The 24,272-nt window shown below is 44.5% G+C and overlaps 1 protein-coding gene across 1 annotated transcript; it reads right to left on the reverse strand.

The window, feature by feature from the left end:
• Positions 1-725: 725 nt before the first annotated feature.
• LOC107803648 (uncharacterized) lies at positions 726-2,228 on the reverse strand. Its single transcript, XM_075255877.1, has 2 exons — positions 1,761-2,228; positions 726-959 (listed from the first exon to the last, which is right to left on the reverse strand). The coding sequence occupies exons 1-2, from the start codon at positions 2,226-2,228 to the stop codon at positions 726-728; spliced, it is 702 nt and encodes a 233-aa protein (XP_075111978.1).
• Between the last annotated feature and the right edge of the window lie 22,044 nt (positions 2,229-24,272).

The following is a 24,272-nucleotide window of genomic DNA, read 5'->3' on the forward strand; positions in this document are numbered from 1 at the left end:
CCGCATTCTAGACCGCAGAATAGCATTTGCTGGAAAATAGTATTTCTTGACTTTTAATAACATAGATCAGTACCAAAAGGGTCTGAACTGCGACTCGCTTAATTTTACACATTCCTAACATATATTCGGGACTTGGCACCACGAGCTACCCGGTTTTGAGTACAAGTTTTCACGCGGCCTTACATCCTCCCCCACTTAAAATCATTCTTCCTCGAATGAGGTTTTTGGAAATCGGTTGGTTTTGAAAACATGATATGCAAACTCCCAATTTTTTTAAAAAAAATAAAAAAAAATTCCAGAGTTCCCTTTGTTATTAAACTTCTCTACCTGTCAGAGAGCCCCCAAAACATTATTTCCAAGCACCATTACGCTATCCATATTATCCTTATAACTGGTATACAATTCATTACCTCAACACTTGCACATAATCTGGCCATTTCAATGAGTTCCATACAGTTCAACCACTCCAATACACTATACGTATTCCAATTAATCATTACCAATCTACATTGCATTTAATCATTCACTTATCACATGAGTTCTTACAAAACTTTCATTTACCAAAAAGGGGCTTGCGCATGACTCAATTAATCACAACACATACAATTCTTGCACAACTTGAGAAGTTACAATAGTAAAGTATTTAGGAAAAAATATGGGGTGTCTTTGCACCAGATTGAACACAACATCAGTTTACTTAGAGACAAGAGTTCTCACGATCATTACTAGACTTGTTCAAACACATGGGGATTTTTTTCTTTCATTTCACTTTCCTTTTCCCACATGTCTTCCTCGACTTGTTGACTTTGCCATAGCACTTTAACTGAAGCAACTTCCTTGTTTCTCAATTTGCGGACTAGCTTATCAAGAATAACGACCAGAATTTCTTCATATGATAACTCTTCATTGACCTCGATAGCCTCGATTGGCACGATGGTGGATGGGTCTCCAACCACTTTCTTTAACATTGACACAGGGAACACCGGGTGCACTAATGACATTTCAAGGGGCAATTCCAGTCTATAGGCCACCTGTCCTATCCTTTGAGTGACCCGATATGGCCCGACATATCTAGGACTCAACTTCCCTTTCTTCCCAAATCGCATGACTCACTTCATAGGAGATACCCTCAAGAACACCCAATCATCTACTTGGAATTCCAATTTTCTTCGACGAATGTCCGCATAAGATTTCTGGCGACTCTGAGCAGCTTTCAGCCTTTCCTGAATGATTTTAACTTTTTCCATACCCTGGTGCACGAGATCGGGCCCTAACAATTCTGCTTCAACCACTTCGAACCATCCAATCGGAGACCTACATCTCCTCCCATACAATACCTCAAATGGGGCCATCTGAATGCTAATATGAAAACTGTTATTGTAAGAAAATTCTATAAGTGGCAAGTGATCATCCCAATTACCTTTGAAATCCAAGACACAAGCCCGTAACATATCTTTAAGCGTCTGAATAGTCCACTCTGCTTGTCCATCAGTATGCGGTTGGAAAGTCGTGCTGAGATTCACCTGAGTACCCAAACCTTGCTTAAATTTCTTCCAAAAATTAGCTGTGAACTGGGCCCCTCGATCTGAGATAATAGAAAGTGGAGTGCCATAAAGCCTTACTATTTCCTTGGTATACAATTGAGCATATTGTTCCGCACTATCCGTGGACTTGACTAGCAAGAAGTGAGCTGATTTGGTGAGTCGATCCACTATTACCCAAATTGTGTCGAACTTGCATTGAGTGCGAGGTAACCCTACCTCGAAATCCATGTTGATCATCTCCCATTTCCACATTGGTATTTCCATAAGCTGAGTTAACCCACCGGGCCGCTGGTGCTCAGCTTTTACTTGCTGACAATTCGGACATTTAGATACAAAGTTCGCCACACCCATCTTCATACCGTTCCACCAATAAATTTCCTTGATATCACGGTACATTTTCGTAGAACCTAGGTGCATAGAATACCTGGAATTATGAGCCTCTGCCATTACCCTCCCCCAAAGGTTATCCACATCTGGAACACATAGCCTACCTTGACATCGTAATACACCATCCTCACCACCGAGTGAAAATGTCAAAGTCTTGTTATTCAAAACTGCCTCCTTCATTTGTGCTAATGCTGGATCAATGAGCTGCTTTTCCTCGACTTCCGCTACAAGTGACGATTCTTCTCCATTACGCACCATAACCTTCCCCTCGTTTGAGGTCGAAATACGAACCCCCATACTGGACAATTGATAAACCTCCCGAGCTGAAGGCCTCTAATCCGCTCCCAAATGAGCGAAACTACCCATGGACTTCCGACTGAGAGCGTCGGCCACCACATTCGCCTTCCCTGGATGGTATAAAATATCCATATCATAATCCTTGATCAATTATAACCACCATCGCTGCCTTAAATTCAACTCCTTCTTCTTTAACAAATATTGGAGACTCTTTTGGTTCGAGAACACATCCACATGGACCCCATAAAGATAATGCCGCCATATTTTAAAGGCAAATACAACTGCCGCAACCTCCAAATCATGCGTCTGATAATTCTTCTCGTGATTCTTGTGTTGGCTTGAAACATACGCTATAATCTTCCCATGTTGCGTCAACACACACCCCAAACCGACCCTGGAGGCATCGCAATAAAACACAAATCCTTCCGTGCTTTCCGGCAAGGTGAATATCGGCGCCGACGTCAATCTCGACTTCAATTCCTAAAAACTTTTCTCACAAGCGTCGGACCATTGGAACTTAATTGCTTTCGACGTCAACTTAGTCAAAGGGGAGGCGAGGGTAGAGAATCCCTCCACAAACCTCTGATAATACCCCGCTAAACCCAAGAAGCTACGGATCTCCGTCGGGGTCGTGGGTCTAGGCCAATCTTTTACTACTGCAATCTTTTGGGGATCTACCTGAATCCCTTCACTGGAAACAACATGGCCCAGAAAGGTAACGGACTCCAACCAAAATTCACATTTTAAAAATTTACCATACAACTGGTGCTGATAAAAGGTCTGCAGAACAACCCTGAGGTGATCGGCATGATCCTCCCGGCTCCGCAAATAAACAAGGATGTCATCAATAAAAACAATCACAAAGGAGTCTAGAAATAGCTTAAAGACCCGATTCATAAGATCCATGAAAGTTGCCGAGGCGTTGATTAGCCCAAAAGACATGACCAAGAATTCAAAGTGACCATAGCGAGTTCTGAAAGCCGTCTTAGGAATATCCTGTTCTCTGATCTTCAATTGGTGATACCCGGACCGTAGATCAATTTTGGAAAAGAACCTCGCACCTTGCAATTGGTCGAACAAATCTTCTATCCGAGGCAAAGGATATTTATTCTTGATGGTGACCTTGTTAAGATGCCGATAATCAATACGCATCCAGAGCGACCTATCCTTCTTTCTGATAAAATGAACGGGGGCACCCCACGGTGACACACTTGGCCGTATGAACCCCTTTTCTAAAAAATCCTTCAGTTGTTCCTTTAACTCCCTTAACTCCGCTGGCGCCATTCTGTATGGTGGAATAGATATCGGCCGCGTATTTGGCAATACATCAATCCCAAAATCAATCTCCCTATCTGGCGGGATCCTGGAACCTCGTCCGGAAACACTTCAAGAAACTCATTCACGACTGGCATGGACTCGGGGACAGACACTTCTGAAGTGGTGTCCGCCACCCGGACCAAATGGTAGATACACCCCTTCCTAATCATCTTCAAAGCCTTAAGGTAGGAAATAAACCTACCTTTCGGCACCACACCATTTCCCTTCCACTCAATAACCGGCTCATTAGGGAACTCAAGCCTCATGACTCTCGTTCGGCAGTCAAGTTTAGCAAAGCACGAATAAAGCCAGTCCATTCCCATAATCACATCAAAATCCACCATTTCAAGCTCAATAAGATCGGTCGTGGTAGCACGACCACATACCATGACAACACAATTCCTATAAACTCGCGTGGCTGTAATAGAATCACCAACCGGAGTCGATATAGAGAACGACTCATGAAGTTGTTCGGGTTCTACCCCAAAACGTGAAGCAATGAATGGGGTGACATAAGACAAAGAGGACCCCGGATCAATAAGAGCATAACAATCAATGGCCTGAACAGACAAGATACCTGTAGAAACATCTGGGGAGGCCTCTACACTCTGGAGACCACTCAAGGCGTAAAACCGGCTGGGTACACCTCTACCACGAGCTCCACCCCTAACTACACCGAGCCCTGTTGGGTCTGGAGGACGCACGGATGATGTGGTAGCTGAAGAACCGGATGACTAAGCAAATCCCCTAACCATGCCCTCACTGGGCGAACAGCAGCCCGCTGGATATGACCTCTCACCACGCATCTATAACACACCGGAATATCCAAATAGTCTCGGAATGGAACCTCCCACACTTGGGGCATGAAGCCCTCCCCTGCTGCTGTGAACTCCCTCCTGGACGACCGGAATGATGGGGTCTCCTACTGTCGGAACCTGATCTCAAGTGACTACTCTACTGATAACTGTGCACAGATAGCGGTGCGCTTGCTGAGGACTGGGCATATGACTGGGATGGCCCTTTCCCCGGAACTGGTCTCCCTGAGTGACCTGCTGATCGGGCCCTGCTGCTACTCTCCCTTTCTGCCCGTATTTTCAACTTCCTAGCCTCTGTGGCCTGAGTGAACCCCAAAATCTTACCATAATTCATATCGGAGTGTAAGGCCACTGTAACAGCCACATTCACCACCAAAGGACTAAGACCCTGAACAAATCGCCGAACTCGAGCATCCATGGTCGACACTAACTGAGGAGCATACTTGGAAAACCTCACAAACTCTATGGTACTCCCAAACACTCATACTGCCCTGCTTGAGGCCTCAAACTCTGTGTCATGGGCCGCCATTGTCTTGGCAGGCAAGAAGTGGTCCATGAATGCATCTACAAACTCATCCCATCTAGCAGGAGGTCTTCCCTCCCCACGAGAATTCTCCCACATCTTGAACCACAAATACACTGCTCCCCTCAACCTGTATGAACCCAACTCAACCCCTTCCGTCTCTGTAGCCTTCATCACTCGAAGGGTCTTATACATTTCATCAAGGAAATCCTGCGGATCGGCCTCTTGGTCTGTGCTCGTGAACTCTAGAGGGGCCAACCGCAGAAACTGGTTGACTCTAGGGATGGCAGAATCTCCCTGTCCGCTGGGGGGTGCAAGGGCATCATGAGATCTCTGGGCCTGAGCGGCCACAAACTGGGTCAACATATGGATGGCTCCTCTAAGGTCCCCATCAGAAACCCCAGGACCGGAAGCTGGAATTGCATCAAGATCAGGAATATCAGCGGGAGGGATGGTATCACCCTCTGCCGCAGCTGGAACAGGAATACTTGGATCTGGAATAGATGGGGCAGACATATTCAAGACCGGGGAGTCACTCTCACCCACGGCATACGGTACATGATTCAAAACCACACTTGGGGTGGCATTGGCCCCGAGGCTAAGTCTAGCTCTCTTCTTAGGTGCCATTACTGAAAATTTGGAACAGAGCACGAGTTAGATGTATATACTTGCACTTTTCACTTCACTGCATGATATAGAGTAACAAAGAAGAAGGTAATTTCCTAAATGCCCATGTAGCCTCCAACATATAGATATGGTCGACAACACACCGATAAGGAAGACTCTACTAGACACGGCTCCGAGACATCCTAGGACACTTTAAAACCTTAGGCTCTGATACCAAGTTAGTCACGCCCCAAAAACCAAGAGGCGCGACCGGCGCTCGACCACGTAGCCCCCAGCTAAGCGGACCTGGGTGCCTTTCCTATTCCACGTGATACCCTGTGTTTCCATTACCCATTAACCAAGTGAAATAGCCATTTATAAATTTAAACACATTCTTACGAGATTTACATAACATACATAGTTACTTAGCGTGGTTTACAAGTTATACTGCCCAAAATACATAAGTACATAACCCACATTTCCTGTCTACGGAGCCTCTAGAGATACAGAAGAGTGTTACAATACTTGCCGATAAAAAGGCTCCGGCTATACCTTACACAAATACCAAAATAAAATTTTTGGGAGGATAAGCGGCATGAGCCACGCAGGGGCCTGAGAGGAAAGGGGCTCACCAATTCAGCTGACGGGAGGTGAAGGAGTGCTACTTCGGTGGGCTAGAGTACCTGTTATGGAACAACCTACAATCATAACACGAATGTAGCGCCCACGGCAAAAGGGACGTCAGTACAATTGTTGTACTGGTATGTATGAACAAACTATACCCCAAGTAAATTCAAGAAATACACAGATAACAAACAGTAATAGAATCAACAATCAAATGCACATGAAAGGAACAACCAAAGCCAAACAACTCCACAATCTCTCTTTTTCCCCTTTCAACATTATTTCATCACATCAATGATTTCACAACTTTCACATATTTTTATTTCAATAGTGATTTCGTTCATTTTTCCACCCTTATTACCTCGGCCACCCTTATCACCAAAATCCACACCTTATAACTTCATGTTGTGGAACGCAACCCGATCCCACCGGACAATCACATTTCACACGACAACAACAACAATTCATAAAGAATTTTCATAAATATCAATACCATTTCCATCATATGCAACAACCCGCACACAACTTAAGTCACAACGATAATTGCCCGCGACAAGTCACATATGATATTACCACAGTTGTTTCAATTGCATCAATTACGATTTCTTTCCATCATTTGTTACACAGCTCTTACCACATAAACACATTCACACACACACTTGGTTTGTTGCCATTTACTTACACCCTTATATCGGGAGACTTAACCGACAACATTCAAGGCATATTAATCACAAGAATTCGCAAATAGTCTATATAAGTAACACACACCAATTACTCGTACACCAAACAAGGTGACTTTACAAAGGTTAAAGTTAGCAATACATACCTGGAGTCGAATTCCCCCTTTTTTTTCTTCTACTTCCAATTCACCAACAACCTAGCAGCGTCAATCTAGTTCACAAGTTAACACATATAACTTAGAATTGAAGTTCACAAACTCAGCTCGAACTTACATAGGGTATCAACCCCTCTTTTGCAAATCTTTTGTTCTACCTAATTCCTCTTATTAGATTCTAGGTTTTAAAGGACATGCATGTGTATCTCAACTTCCATTTTCAAGAACTAACGCATGAGAATCCCCCTTTTTGTTTAAATGTGATGAAAAAGGGTTGGGGATTTTACCTGCAAGAACGGAGATGAAGACAATTACTTGAAATCCCCGGCGCGAGTGACTTTGAAGAATCAAATTGATGAAGGTAGGACTTTATATCTCAAGAATTATCTCTTCCCTCTCTCTAGTTTTGTTCAGAAAATATGTTATAATAAGGGGTAGAGGTGTTTTATTGAAGAAGGGGTCGGATTTAAAATTTAGAAAAATAGGAGCACGAGTTAGGTATGCGATCGCACTTTGCGATCGCAGAGTGGAAATGCAGTTCGCAGAATGGACCCTAAAAGTGCTCCCAAAATCTGAACACACTGCTTGGGTATGTGGCAGAAATGCGCTTCGCATACCCATTACGCGGTCGCATAGTGCACCGCAGAACTGCCCTTCACAAAATCCCAAGGGAAATATGCGACGACTATGCGGTCCGCATATCCATTATGCGATCGCATATTGGACCGCATATTTAACCTCTAATTCGACCAACACACTGACTCACTTTGCGGCGATTATGCGGTCCGCATATCTGTTATGCAACCGCATTCTAGATCGCAGAATTGCATTTCCTGGAAAACAGTATTTCTTGACTTTTTATAACATAGATCAGTACCAAAAGGGTCTGAACCGCGGCTCGCTTAATTTTTTCCTAACATATATTCGAGACTTGTCTCCACAAGCTACCCGGTTTTGAGTACAAGATTTCACGGGGCCTTACACTATCAATATCAGGAACACATAGGCGGTCTTGGTAACGTAGGGTACCATCATCCTTGCCAAGGGAAAAAGTTGTGGTCTTGTGTTTGTGAATACCCCCTCTCAGTTGTGCTATCAATGGATCATTGTATTGTTTTTCTTTCACCTCCGCCACCAGCGATGATTCAGCCCTATTCTACACAATTACCCCTCCTTCATTAGAGTCATCAAGGAAAACTCCCAAACAAGCCAACTGGTAAACCTCCCTGGCTAACGGCCTCTGATATGCCTCCAAATGAGCCAAACTTCCCATAGATTTTCGACTAAGAGCATCTGCCACAACATTGGCCTTTTCTGGGTGATAGAGAATATCAATGTCATAGTCCTTGAGTAACTCTAGCCATCTTGTTTGCCTCAGATTCAACTCCTTCGGCTTGAAAATATATTGAAGGCTCTTATGATCTGTAAACACATCCACATGGACCCCATACAAATAATGTCGCCAAATTTTTAGCGCAAACACCACTGCCGCTAGCCCTATGTCATGGGTTGGATAGTTCTTTTCATGATTCTTGAGTTGCCTAAAAGCGTAGGCTATTACCTTGTCATGCTACATTAACACGCACCCTAGCCTGGTCCTAGAAGCATCGCAATACACCACAAATCCCTCTGTACCCTCTAGCAGGGTTAGTACCGGTGTTGCTATCAACCTTGATTTCAATTCTTGGAAACTCTTTTCACAAGCATCAGACCATTGGAATTTAACTGTTTTCTGCGTCAATTTAGTCAATGGAGAGGCAAGAGTAGAAAACCCCTCCATAAACCTCCTGTAGTACCCAGCTAAACCCAAGAAACTACGAACTTCAGATGGAGTTGTAGGCCTAGGCCAATTCTTCACTGCTGCGATCTTTTGAGGATCAACCATAATTCCTTCCCTGGAAACGACATGACTCAAGAACACGACAGATTCAAGCCAAAATTCACATTTCGAAAACTTAGCATACAGTTGATGTTGCTGAAGGGTCTGCAGGACTGCCCTGAGATGGTTAGCATGATCTTCTTGACTCCGAGAATGTATGAGAATATCGTCAATGAATACTATCACAAAGGAGTCTATAAAAGGCTTGAAGACTCGATTCATAAGATCCATGAACGCTGCCGGGGCATTTGTTAACCCAAAAGACATTACCAGAAACTCAAAATGCCCATACTAAGTCCTGAAAGCTGTCTTTGGAATATCCGATCCCTTATCTTCAATTGATGATACCCGGACCGCAAATCAACATTTGAAAAACACACAGCACCTTGCAATTGATAAAACAAGTCATCTATTCTAGGAAGTGGATATTTATTTTTTATTGTGACTTTGTTGAGTTGCCGGTAGTCAATACACATCCGTAGCGAACCATGTTTCTTCTTTACAAACAAGACCAGTGAGCCACACGGTGACATACTCGGATGGATGAAACCCTTTTCTAGATAATCCTTCAACTGTACCTTTAGCTCTTTCAATTCCGTCGATGCCATTCTGTAAGATGGAATTGATATAGGTCGCATGCCTGGCATCATATCGATCCCAAAGTCAATCTCCCTGTCTGGTGGAACCCTAGGGTGCTCATCTGGAAAGACATCCGGAAATTTATTCACAATAGGTACGGACTCAAGGCTAGGTGCCTTGGCATCAGTGTCCGTAACATGAACTAAATGATAGATACAACCTTTTTGATCATCTTTGCGGCCTTAAGGTAAGAAATAAACCAACCTTTAGGAACTACATTATATCCCTTCCTTTCAACTACGGGCTCATTAGGTAACTCAAGCCTCATAGTTCTAGTACGACAATCAAGCTTGGCAAAACATGAATAAATCCAATTCATTCCCATTATTACATCAAAATCTACCATTCCTAATTTAATAAGATCGGCCCTGGTATCCCTACCGCACACCGTGACAACACAACTTCTATAAATTCGAGCAGCCAAAATTGACTCACCAACCGAAGTAGACACCGAGAATGGTTCATGAAGTTGTTCTGGTTCTTTCCCGAATTCCATAGCAACAAAAGGGGTAACATAGGACAAGGTGGAACCAGGGTCAATACGTGCATAAACATCATGAGATTGAACAGTCAGAATACCTGTAACAACATTTGGGGAAGCCTCTACAATCTGGCGTCCACTCATAGCATAGAACCGGCTGGGTCCTCCTGAACTCTACATACCACCCCTAGCTGCACCACGCCCTGCGGGTGCTGGGGTACCTCGAGCTGGAGAGGGGGCTGAAGATGTAGCAGCTGCTGGATTGGATGACTGAGCTATGCCCCTACCCGCTCCCTGGAGGGATACATGATAATGTCTCTCAATATGACCCCTCATCCCACATCCATATCATATAGGTAACTCCAGATAGAAAATCCCTGAGTGCATCTTCCCGCACATGGGGCACGGGTACTTCTTCTGCTGCTGGGACCTCTCTCTTAACCGACCCCGCTGATGGGATCCCTTGTTGCCCTGAATAGGCCTGAAACGACTCCACTGCTGCTGGCTGGGCCCTGATGGCGGTGCACTAGCTGAAGACTGTGCAACAAACTGGGAAGGCCCTGATGATCCTTCCCTGAAAGCTGATCTTCCCCTACCTAGTGACTCTCCCATGTTGCCCGTAGACCGGGCCTTGCTGTTACCCTCTCTCTCCATTCTGTTCTTCAGTTTACGGTTTTTTGTGGCCTGAGCAAATGCTACCATCTTCCCATAATTCATATCAGAATTCAACGTAGCTGTAGAAGCCTCATTAATAGTCAAAGAATTAAGGCCTTGAACAAACCAGCTCACCCTGGCCTCCATTGTGGGCAACATATGAATGGCATACTTGGACAAACGAGCAAACTCCATGTGGTAATCATACACACTTCTGTTACCTTGCCTCAAATTTTCAAACTTTGCTGCACGGGCTGCCCTTATCTCAGCGGGCAGGAAATGATGAATGAAGGCATCAGCAGACTCGCGCCACGTCGCTGGAGGGCTTCCCTCCTCGCGGGAATCTTCTGATAACTCAAACCACGCATAGGCCACCCCTTTCAGGCGGTAGGCAGCCAACTCTACTCCCTTTGTCTCAGTTGCACGCATGACCTGAGAGTCTTGTGCATCTCATCAATAAAATCCTGAGGGTCCTCTCCTGGATTGGCACCCAAAAACACTGGAGGGTCTAACTGAAGAAATTTATTTACCCTGGAACTAGTGGAATCCCCTTGCTGGCTAGATGAACTGGGTGCAACATTTGACCTCTGGGCCTGGGAGGCCACTAGCTGAGTCAGCATCTGACCCCTAAGATCCCCATCAGAGATACTAGAACCGACAGCTGGGGCTGTAGGCGGGACACGAGTATCAATGGGAGGAATAGTAGTATCCTCCGCTGGTGCAGGAACTTGGTAAGTCTGTTCTGGAATAGGAGTACCAGGCAAGGTGATAGTAGGGCGACTACCCTCACCCGTAGTATCAAGCAATGATTCATCAGCCACTCTTGAGGTGGCATTGGCTCTTTGGCCAATTCTCGCTTTCTTCTTAGGTGCCATTTACTGAAAGATATAACAGTGCACTAATTAGAGAAGGAACAGTTTCACAGCACGATCCAGAATACCAAAGAAGTATGTTATTCCTAACTGTCCAAAGTAGCCTCCAACTTATAGATGTGGTCGATTACACACCGATAAGGAGGACTCTACCAGACACGGCTCCGAGATATACTAGGACACTTTAAACCTTAGGCTCTGATACCAAGTTTGTCACGCCCCAACCTCGGGAGGCACGGCCGGTGCTCAATCGAGAAAACCCAACGGAGCAAGCCTTATCAAGCACTTCCTACCCAATTAGATACGAATAAGGAAACCATGCTTTTATTCATTTATTTAGACGAGGGAAGATAGTGCATTCTACATCGTTAGTTCATTTTAAATCAAAACATTAAACCGTCGATAAGTTCCGAGATTCCATACAAGTACACTTCTATAAAAGCGAGAATTAGAATTACATCATAGTTCGTAGACCCATCCAACGCCCGTACATAACCAACACATATGTCTACGGAGCCTCTAAAGATAAAAAGACAAGTTATGACAATGACGGCAACAAGGCCCCGGCTATACCTCAAAAGTACAAGTCTACAACAAAAGATGTGCAATATAACCCCTTGAAGGAGAAAGGGGCTCACCAAGACTTCAAGAAAAAGGTACTCCGCTACGCTCGACCCGCACTATCTGCAATGGAGCCGCTTACATTCATTTAAAAATGTAGCGCCCCCGGTAAAAGGGACGTTAGTACCATGGAATAGTACTATTATGTATAACTAAACACCAACTAGTTAGAAAGAACTTCAATAGATGAATAATGAATCACAATAATAACTCAAGCTTTAAACGATCACCACATTATTAAATAAAAGAATCATACAACTTCCACATCATTTTTCCGTAGCTTTTTAGTTTGGGGCATTCCATACTATTCATCATATGTTTCCAATACCACTGCTGTCTTGAGCGGAGTCCGATCTCGACCCGATCGGCTAGGTCGCCTCATTTGAGACATATGCTTCAATCACAATCTCATTTTCCTTCTTTTCCTGAATGCCTTCACAGTACCACCGATATCTTGAGCGGAATCCGATCTCGGACCTATCGGCTAGGCCGCCTTACCAAGGCATTTTTCCCTTCTTGTTAATCAATTAATTTCACATATATCATTTCACAGGCACTTGGGCCACAACTTATCATATAATTCTTGGCACTAGGCCACATTTTACATCGTTCCCAATTTCAATATTAGCTTTGTCATTTAGGAAAGTAGATGCACACAAGAATAATTTAAATTGTAAGCACAGATAAGACTTCACGTAGATGGCACAACAATGCAACTTCGATCTAAATTTAAGGTCTAAGCATTTCACTAGAGAATTAATTTCTTTTGCCCCTTTCAGGTTATCAAGATAGCACGTTGATCATGTTGAGACACACCTTTCACACATATAAGGTTACAACACCAATTTATGTAAAATAACACTCAATGCAACAATTCAACTTTAACGACAGGGGGTCGAGTTTAAAATTTTGAAAACTGGAGCCCCGACTCGGATCTGCGATTGCAAAGCTAACATGTGGCCCGCATAATGGACCGCAAAAATGCTCCCCAAAACCTGAACACACTGTTTGGGTATGCGGCAGAAATGAGGTCCGCATACCCGTTCTGCGGACGCATAATGCACCGCAGAACTGCCCCTTACAAAATCCCAAGGGGAAATATGCGATGACTATGCGGTCTGCATATTGGTTATGTGATCGCATACTTGATCGCATAGTCGACCCAAAATATGACCAACACACTGACTTATTTTGCGGAGACTATGCGGCCCACATACCTGATATGCGACCGCATTCTCGACCGCAGAATCGCACTTTTCTGAAAAACATTATTTCTTGACACCACGAGATTCGGGTTTTTTAGCAGAAATCTTTACGGGGCCTTAAATCCTCCCCCACTTAAGATCATTCATCCTTGAATGAGGATCAAGGTTCACTTATTCGGAATGTTTATTCTTCCTCAGCTTTTCACAACATGAAACATATCCACAACCCTAAATTTGGTTAACTCCTTAAATTTCTAAAAAATTTGCCAGAGTTTCCTTTGTAACTAGGCCTATCTACCTGTCAGAGAGTTTTATAAACATATCCTAACAGCATAAACATATTCCATAGATATAATATAACTTGTACAACATCAACCATAGCCGTATAGGCAACATATTACCAAAAAGGGGACAGTTTTACAAAGATCAAGCCAGAAGATGATAGTTCATAGGGGCTAAATACACAAAAGTTATTACATTACTATTCAAACAAACGTGGGTACTTCTTTTTCATTTCTTGCTCGGCTTCCCAAGTGGCTTCCTCAACTTGTTGGTTCCGCCATAACATTTTTACGAAGGCAATTTCTTTATTTCTCTATTTCCGAACTTGCCTATCAAGAATGGCAACTGGAACTTCTTCATACAACAGCTCTTCATTAACCTCAATGGTTTCAACTGGCATAATAGTTGACGGATCTCCCACTACCTTTCTCAACATGGACACATGAACGACCAGGTGTAACAGTGACATCTCGGGTGGCAGCTCAAGCTTGTATGCCACTAGACCAATCCTCTGAATGATTTTGTATGGTCCGACATACCGCGGACTCAATTTTCCCTTCTTTCCAAACCGCATGATACCCTTTATAGGGGAAACTTTAAGAAATACCCAATCATCTCCTTTGAACTCTAAATCTCTGCGACGGACATCCGAGTAAGACTTGTGGCGACTTTGAGCAGTTTTCAACCTCTCCTTGATAATCTTGACTTTCTCCATGGATTGGTGCACAAGGTCCGACCCTATAAATTCCGCTTCTCCAACCTCGAACCACTGAATGGGAGACCTACAACTCCTACCGTACAACACCTCAAATGGCACCATCTGGATACTACCATGGAAGCTATTGTTGTAAGCAAATTCTATGAGTGGCAAATGGTCATCCCAACTACCTTTGAAATCAAGAGTGCAAGCACGCAACATGTCCTCAAGCGTCTGAATAGTCCGGTCCGCTTGCCCATTGGTCCGAGGGTGGAAGGTTGTGCTAAGATTTACCTGAGTAACCAAACCTTGCTGAAATTTCTTCCAGAAGTTGGTAGTGATCTGAGCCCCTCGATCTGAAATGATTGAGACTGGAGTGCCATGCAACCTGACTATTTCTTTGATATATAACTGAGCATATTGTTCCGTCGTATCAGCAGATTTAACTGGCAAGAAATGTGCTGATTTCGTGAGTCGATCCACGATCACCCAACTTGAGTTAAACTTGCGTGGCAACCCTACCACGAAATCCATGTTAATCATCTCCCATTTCCACATTGGAATTTCTATGCTTTGAGTCAATCCACCGGGCCTTTGATGTTTGGCCTTCACTTGCTGACAATTCGGACATTTTGCCGCAAAGTCTGCCACATCCTTCTTCATGTTGTTCCACCAATAAATTTCCTTGAGATCATGATACATTTTTGTAGAACCAAGGTGCACGGAATACTTGGAAGTGTGAGCTTCTGCCATGATCCTTTCCCGAAGACTATGAATATCGGGAACACATAGGCGGTCTTGGTACTGTAGGGTACCATTATCCTTGCCAAGGGAAAAAGCTGTGGTCTTGTGTTTGTGAATCCCCTCTCTCAGTTGTGCTATCAATGGATCATTGTATTGCTTTTCTTTCACACTTGCCACCAGTGATGATTCAGCTTTATTCTGCACAATTACCCATCCTTCATTAGAGTCATCAAGGCGAACTCCCAAACAAGCCAACTAGTAAACATCCCTGGCTAACGACCTTTGATATGCCTCCAAATGAGCCAAACATCCCATAAATTTTCGACTAAGAGTATCTGCCATAACATTAGCCTTTCCCGAGTGATAGAGAATATTAATTTCATAGTCCTTGAGTAACTCTAGCTATCTTCTTTGCCTCAGATTCAACTCCTTCTGCTTGAAAATATATTGAAGGCTCTTATGATCCATAAACACATCCACATGGACACCATACAAATAATGTCGCCAAAGTTTTAGCGCAAACACCACTGCCGCTAGCTCTAAGTCATGGGTTGGATAGTTCTATTCATGATTCTTGAGTTGCCTAGAAGCGTAGGCTATTACCTTACCGTGTTGCATTAACACGCACCCGAGCTCAATCCTGGAAGCATCGCAATACACCACAAATCCCTCTATACCCTTCGGCAGAGTTAGTACCGGTGTTGTTGTCAACCTTGATTTCAATTCTTGGAAACTCTTTTCACAAGCATCAGACCATTGAATTTAACTGTTTTCTGCGTCAATTTAGTCAATAGAGAGGCAAGAGTAGAAAACCCCTCCACAATCCTCCTGTAGTACCCAGCTAAACCCAAGAAACTATGAACTTTAGATGGAGTGGTAGGTCTAGGCCAATTCTTCACTGTTGCGATCTTTTGAGGATCAACCATAATTCCTTCCATGGAAACGACGTGACCCAAGAACGCGACAAATTCAAGCCAAAATTTACATTTCGAAAACTTAGCATACAGTTGATATTGCTGAAGGGTCTGTAGAACTGCCCTGAGATGGTTAGCATGATCTTCTTGACTTCGGGAATATACGATAATATCGTCAATGAATACTATCACAATGGATTCTAGAAATGGCTTGAAAACTTGATTCATAAGATCCATGAAAGCCGCCGAGGCATTTGTTAGCCCAAAAGACATTACCAAAAATTCAAAGTGCCCATACAGAGTCCTGAAAGTTGTCCTTGGAATATCCAAAAGTGTTCGAACCACGAGAATTTTATGAATTTCTAACACATGTTCCTAACTTAACACGTAAAATCCATTCAATGGCTGACGGGGCAGATCGCGGCATTGGGAAGATTCATATCGAGATCATCGGACAAAAGCCACTATTTCTTCGCCCTACTCAAAAGAAAGAACAACTTCGAATGGACTCCAGAATGCCAACACGCCCTGGAAGAACTGAAATGGTACCTGTCTAGCCCGTCTTTCCTGCACACGCCCAAGGAGGATGAGACGATATACCTATACCTGGCCATATCCAAAATAGCGGTAAGCGGTGTACTGGTCCGAGAAGATCAAGGCATGGAATTTCCTATTTATTATTTGAGTCGAACCTTGGAGGACACCGAAACTAGTTACCCCATCTGGAAAAATTGGCTCTCGCACTAATAAGCGCCTCGCGCAAACTAAAGCCTTACTTTCAGTGCCACCGTATCTGCGTCATGTCAACTTATCCCCTCCATAGTATATTGCATAAACCTGAGTTATCGGGTCGATTGACCAAGTGGGCCATCGAACTCGGAGGGTACTACATCGAGTATCAACCTCGGACTATCATCAAGTCCCAAATCCTAGCGGATTTTGTGGCCGACTTCTCGCCAACCCTCGTGCTTGAGGTAGAAAAAACCTTTTATTAAAATCAGACACACCCTACGGGGTATGGACCCTATTAACAGATGGTGCCACAAACGTAAGGGGATCCGGACTTGGTATAGTCCCAAAGCTGCCCGTCGACGCCATAATTAGACAATCCATAAAAACCACAAAACTGACTAACAATGAAGCCAAGTATGAGGCTATGATTCCACTTTTAGAGTTGGCCAAAAGTTTGGGAGCCGAGACCGTCGAGGCAAAATGCGACACGCTCTTCGTGGTAAGCCAAGTAAACAGAATCTATGAAGCCTGAGAAGACAGGATGCAAAGTTATTTGGACAAAATCCAAATCGCATTGCACCACTTCAAAGAATGGACCTTAGTCCGTGTACCTTGAGAGCAAAATTGCTAGGCTGATGCCCTCGCGAACCTAGGATCTTCTACTGAAGAAAAACACCTGCTCCCCGGAACCATTGTTCAACTGTTCAAATCTGTGGTTGAAGAAGGTCACGCGGAAATTAACTCCACGAGCCTGACATGGGATTGGAGAAACAAATACATCATTTATCTGAAGGACGGAAGGCTACCCACGGATCCAAAAGAATCGAGGGCCCTGCAAACCAAAGCGTCCCGGTTCTCACTCGATGAAAATGTTGCTCTTTACAGGAGAACTTTTGATGGTCCCCTAGCGATATACTTGGGGCCGGGGCGACACGGATTACGTGCTCTGGGATATCCACGAGGGAACTTGCGGAAATCACTCCGGGGTCGATTCCTTAGTCCGAAAAGTAATCAGAGCGGGCTATTATTGACACAGCATAGAAAAAGACGCCATGGAATTCATCCGAAAATTCGACAAGTGCCAGACGTTCTCTCCCATGATCCACCAGCTCGGAGAACAACTGCATTTTGTTTTATCACCATGGCCATTCATAAAATGGGGGATGGACATTGTCGGCCCTTTGCAAATGGCGCCAGGTAAGGCCAGATTCATTTTATTTATGACTGACTATTTGTAAAAGTGGGTGGAAGTGTAGGCCTTCAAGAAAATAAGAGAGAAGGAATTCATAAATTTTATATGGGAACACATCGTATGCCAGTTCGGAATCCCGTCCGAAATAACATGCGACAACGAGAGGCAATTCATCGGGAGCAAGGTAACATAGTTCCTTGAAGACAACAAAATCAAGTGAATCCTGTCGACGCCGTACCACCCGTGTGCAAACGGACAAGCCGAATCTACGAATAAAACCATCATTTAGAACTTAAAAAAGAAGTTGGAAAATGCCAAGGGAAAATGGAAAGAAACGTTGCCCGAGGTGCTCTGGGCATATCGTACAACTCCAAAATCGAGCACCGGGTAGATACCCTTCTCTCAGTGTATGGTGCGGAGGCACTGATACCGGTGGAGGCCGGAGAACCAATTGCCAGATTCCTACACACTAGTGAGGGGTCAAATAACGAAGCCATGGCAACGGCCCTAGAGCTGCTCGACAAAGGAGGGGAAGCCTCGTTGGTTCAAATGGTTGCCCAGAAATAGAAAATCGAAAGTTACTACATTAGAAGAACGAATCTCCAACACTTCAGAATCGGAGACTTGGTCCTAAGGAAGGTTACCCTCAACACCAGAAACCCTAATGATCTGAAACTTGGCCGAAATTGGGAAGGACTGCACCGTGTCCTTGGGATTGTTGGCAAAGATCCTATAAACTTGGTACCATGGAGGGCAAGCAGCTTCCGAGTAACTGGAATGTATCGATGCTTAAGCGGTGTTACTTCTAGGGAGGTCGGATGTGGAACCCCACAAATGTCCTCGAGCATATGTCGCACTCTTTTCCTTCGACCTGGTTTTTTTACCCCGAAACGGGTTTTCGCCAACAAGGTTTTTAACGAGACGACGTCCATACATTTCCCCAGAAGGATTCGAGCAACCTACAAGATTTCTTTCGCAGTCAGCCCCGCCACGGGAAAAAGACGAACAAGACTCCTATAGGGGACAACGTATCAGGCTGAGCTCGCGAAAATAAAACAACATGTATCTATACCAAGTAATAAAAGGATATCTTTTCAACATCTTATTCTCCAAACAAGGAAATCTCAAGTATAACCCCGATAGGGGACTCTCCACCAAACGCATCCCGAGATACTCGGAGACTTAGCATTAGCAATTCAGCACACACACGACCCTAGGGTCAGAACTCCGGCTCATAGAGCCCCTACAAGGAAACTCCGAACTCACAAAAGTGGTCTTCAACCTTAAACAAATTCGATGACTTAGAGACGATTGTTTATCACCATTCTCCATGCACTAGGAAACCCGAAACTGTAAGAACCCTAGCGAGCAGACTCGGCGTAACCAGATCTATTCTACATTACAACAAAAACTGTAAGACCACAACAGGCATGAAAATCTCGAAGTTCAGGTTATACGTCGCATTTGTAAGAGTCCCGAAAGGTCATACCCTCGGTGTAAACGCCTGAACTATCACTCGGGATCAAAAAATGCTCTGACCAAACACATATGACTATAGTCAAAATGGTTGATACAGCCAAACTAAAACGGCTCGGGGACGCCCGACAGTCACTAAACAAATACGGGCCACTACTTCGAACATATTTCGGAAAGAACCGGTTACAACAGGCTTCCCTCAACAGGCAAAAATGAGCTATGAACCTTCCGAGGTGCTTGAAACATCGCCGATAACAACTTGAAATCGAGGTTCTTCTAGAACCGATGACGGGTCAGGCAAAACTATTTCAAAAGAACATAACGAGCGAAAAAGAAAGCCTACAAAAAAAACCACGGGCAAAAACTGTGTAAGAGCCATTGTACCAGCTAAGCAAGCCTCCGGGCCACATATTAAAAGGTCTCTGCGACAAAATAGCGTAACAGCCATTGTCGCCAGCTAAAAAATTTACAATTTGAGGATTAAAATGAGCTCGAATCGTAACCCGATTTGGAGACCGGATCCAAAATAGTTAACTATGCAAGCCTCCGGGCCACATATTAAAAGGTCTAAATGGCCAGAACAGCGTAATAGGAACTATCGTCGGTCTGAAAATACTTGAGGGTCAATTGAACCTCGAGTCACAACGCGACTCGGAGACTGGACCCGAAGTGGCTAAACTACAATATGCCTAAGGGCACGACATAAATGCCATTATTGACCGGTCGAGTGATCCTCCGGGTCACACACCTATAAGGTTACTTCGACCTGAAGCACAAAAGGCCATCATTGCCCACCCATGTAGGCAGGAAAAGAACTTTAGGGTCGATTAAAGCTCGAGTCGCAATGTGACTCAAAGATGAGACCCGAAATGGCTAAACTACAATATGCCTAAGCGCACAGCATAAATGCCATTGTCGACTGATCGAGTGTGCCTCCGGGCCACGTGCCTATAAGGTCACTCTAACCCAAAGCACAAAAGGCCATAATTGCCCGCCCATGTAGGCAGGAAAGGAACTGTAGGGTCGATTAAAGCTTGAATCGCAATGTGACTCGGAGGCTTGACCGAAAATAGTTGAAACAACAAAATGCCCAAGGGCAAAAGATAAAACTGTCATCACCCGATCGCACAGGCACGAGAAAGCAGAAATCAACAAGGCTTGGGACAAACCCGACCCAAAATTCAAACGCAAGATGGAGGGGCAAAATTGTGAGATCCCTTACGGCCGTCCACGTCGGAGGCCACATCAACCAGCCATGCAACAAACTCCAAAGCTAGCCCAAAAGGGCCATAGGGCTATATTGCAGGTCTAAAGGTTTTTTTGCCAATCATTGGTGAATTCAAAACAGAAAGGGAAACAGAGTCGTAGAATTCTCCTCATACAAATGCCAAATTAAAAGGTACTGTACAATGAACAGGGAGAGCAACAAAAATAGCAGATCCTTATCTATTGCCAAACCAACGGCCTTAAAGGTTGCATCCAGGCAATTACAAATCCCTGCTCTCTAGGGATCCACCTCCATTTTTATCCCCACTCGAGCTGCCTTCCAATACGCCCTCGGCGGTCAGCCCTCAGGAAACCGGCCAAGCATGACCCACGGTTTGAGGCAAGTTCAGGATAGTCCCCTCGAACGCCCTCTTAATGTAGGAATCTGCGACAACCACTCCTCGCCCATGAGAAGATACAAGTGCCTCGTCCTCAACTTTGATTTGGAGCAATGCGGCCAACAACTCGGAATGAAGGCTTTTATTCTTTTCGTTATCTTCCCTCGTGCCCTTAAGCTGGCACTTATTCAAGGTAACTCTCTCTCTGAGGTTGTCCCTTTCAGAAGACACCTCGCTCACACGCCAGCTAAGCTCGAAGCTCGAAAAGTTAAAAGCAATGAAATTTTACAAGGGCTCAAATGATAGCAAAAGAAAGGGATAGATAACCTGTTTAGTGAAGAACATGCTCCCGACGACTCACCTCATCCTGGCACTAAGCGAGGGCCTGGTTATAAAGCGCCTCGGCCTGAAATTGCATAAAAAAGTTAGGAAGATAAAGGATGGAGCAGGCCGAAGCAGCGAACAAGGCTAGATGAAGTTACCCGCTCACAAAGCCTGCCTATATCGCAAAAACAGATGAGATGACAACCTCGAAACTACCCTCAAGGGTGATCGCCGGCCTCCCGAGTGCTTCTCCGCCTTTGATTAGTGCTCCTGCCACAAAAGGCTCCTCGCGAGACTCCTCTTGCATTCCCAAGGTGGAAGGATATCCCCCTTTAGAGAATCAACAATATCTAACGGTCTAACGGGGTTAACCTGAATCTCCATCATCTGTTCATCCCGAGACCCAGCTCAAGGTCCCTCCAAACTGCCTGTCAAGTGCATCCCAGTTCGGGGAGAACTTCGGCCACCTGTCAATTCAAGGTCAGTGCTCGATACTCCAGCCATTACCTCGCCACCACAAATCTGAGCCACGCCAGCATCAGACTCCTGTCCGAAAGCATCTATTCCCATGGCTCGGGGGTCAATCAACTCCAAACACTCTTTAAAAGGTGCCGAAAAGCTGCTTTCTCCCTTTCCTTTAGCACGAGGATTTCCTGTCATCCCAAATACTGAAGCCAATGGGTCAACCTTGGAATCCTCCACCATAATCCTCTTGGGCTCCGGTGGCTCACCCGATAAGCTCTCCTGCCTCTTCCTCTCCTCGTCATGCATCCGAGTGTCCCCTCTAACGGACGGTGCCTCCCTTACCAGTAGGATTCCTCCAAGACCTGCATAGATGCAAATGTTAAAATGCACAGTACGGAGAAAACTACTAACATCAAGCTACATCAAAATGCACGAATGCGTCAATACTCAAGGCTTACCAAGGCCTCCGGCCTCCCACTGAGCTCGTGATAAATCCCGCCACGCTTAGTCGGTATACGGGCAGATTGACTGCAAACGACTGACCCAACCCTGAAGGTCCGGCACCGCACCGGGGTAGATCGTTGCGTCTAAAAAGACAATAAAGGCAGAGTTAGATGTATAAAGAAAAGTTACCAAGAAAGGGCAAGGGCACCATGTCTACTTACTCCCAACGTTCCATTTCTCAGGGAATGACATCTTTTCTACTGGAATCAGATCATACGTCCTTACTCTGACGAATCGTCTTAAGCACGCATAATCCCCAAATTCCTCGGTAGGGGAAAAAAGGGACCTCGAAGCTCGACAACAAAGCTTGACTAAGCCTCTGCGAAGCAGAGAAGGGCTATACAGCCGGATTAAATGGTCCAGGGTGAAGGGCATTCCCTCTATCATGCTCGAATAATGCTTGATCATATAAACCATGTACCAGAACGAAGAGTGGACTTGACCTAGAGCCATCTGGTAACTACGGCAGAAGTTGAGAATCAAGGGGTAAATCAGGGGCGAGGACGGCCCCATCGGCCCCAAAGAGAATGGGTAGGTATACACACTTAGAAAACCGGCTTTATAAGCCGTAATATCTTCATCTCGAGCGGGGATCTCTACGAGCACGGTATCTCCCCAGCAGCAGTCTGCCTTCACTCTTTTGCTATTCGTTATCGAACTAATATACTGAGTCACAGGCTTTCAGTGCCCTGACTTCGAGGAGGGTCTCTCGACCCTAAAATCAGAGGTCATCACAAAGGGTCCTAGAACGCGCTCCTTGCCACGTGGGGTAGTGGCCACTTCACCTCGAGAGAAAAGTGATGTGGATGAGAACGAGGGGAAACAGACCTCACTGAGGGTTTTAAACACAGGATGGAAACTAAAAAGGAAGAAACCAGTATTTAAAAAAGCATCATGGGTATATTGAAGGAAGCCAACTACCGCAGTCAATGCCGAAATCTATAGGAATAGTGCATATAATGCGCCTTAATACCTTGTATCCGTTCGTAAGGGCACCAGAGGAAGCAGGGGCTCAGAACCGTTTCTTATCATATCTTGTCGCCTTCACTCTAAGAAACGCTGAGACTATCTGTGTACGGCAAATTCAGGGTCCTGATACCCCCGTCATAAATTCATCTCACGATCGTGACCCTCGAAGCTCGAAGCCAAGGTCGAGACTAACCCACGAGGCTAGACATATATATCAGTCCGAAAGATATCATATTCTGATAGGTAAAGCAAGCTATGACATGAGAGAGGGTAGTTCTCAAGGAATACGGTATACTATGACCTATCTTGATGCAGTAAAGTCATACAGATTAATAAACTGATCCATGGAATAAGGTATAACAATATTCGTAAGTTCAACAAAGTACTGAGAGAAGAACTTCAGTATACCTATAGATGCCTAGACAGATATCTTGTAAAGCTCTGTATATGTTCACAAAGTAAGGACAAGAGATTGGCTAAATGCTGGAGGAAAAGGAAAGAAGAGTCGCATAGGCCCCTTTACAAGGTCAGAATCGTACATGCTGCATAAAAGAAGGTAGCAACAGCTACGAGATTGGAAGGATTCCGGCCACAAGTCGTGGCATGAGAAAGAGGTCTAAAAGGGGGAATGCACTGGCCTTTGGATTCATTCGCAGAACAATTTCCTAAATGGCAAGGAGAGTATTAAGGTATTCACAAGATCTATAAGTTATGAAAATGATAAGAGCATCAGTCAACATTCGAGGACGAATGTTCCAAAAAGGGGAATGATGTTACGCCCCGCATTATTACGTCGATATTACGTCCCGTAGTAATGTATTACAATGATATTACATCCTGGAGTATTATATTACGATGTTGTTATGCCTTGCAGTATTACATTACGATGATGTTATGCTCCACCGTATTATATTACGACAATGTTACACCCTGTAGTATTATACGTGAAATTGTCGTAAGATAATTGACCTCAGTTCAAGGACAAGATTATTTGGAGATTATAAAAATTATGATATTTCAATCAAGTGATGAGTAAATTCGTAAAGGTGAGAGGGGAAGCAAGTCAAAGA

The sequence above is a fragment of the Nicotiana tabacum genome, chromosome 6, assembly GCF_000715075.1.
Source record: "Nicotiana tabacum cultivar K326 chromosome 6, ASM71507v2, whole genome shotgun sequence".
NCBI classification, from domain to species: domain Eukaryota; kingdom Viridiplantae; phylum Streptophyta; class Magnoliopsida; order Solanales; family Solanaceae; genus Nicotiana; species Nicotiana tabacum.

Bases quoted from the DNA above. Each gene is read 5' to 3' on its own strand.
- LOC107803648 (XM_075255877.1), bottom strand. From the start codon at position 2,228: ATGGGGGTTCGTATTTCGACCTCAAACGAGGGGAAGGTTATGGTGCGT. The intron at 960-1,760 runs GTAGGGTTACCT...TCAATGTTAAAG, and splicing joins TGATCAACATGGATTTCGAG to AAAGTGGTTGGAGACCCATC.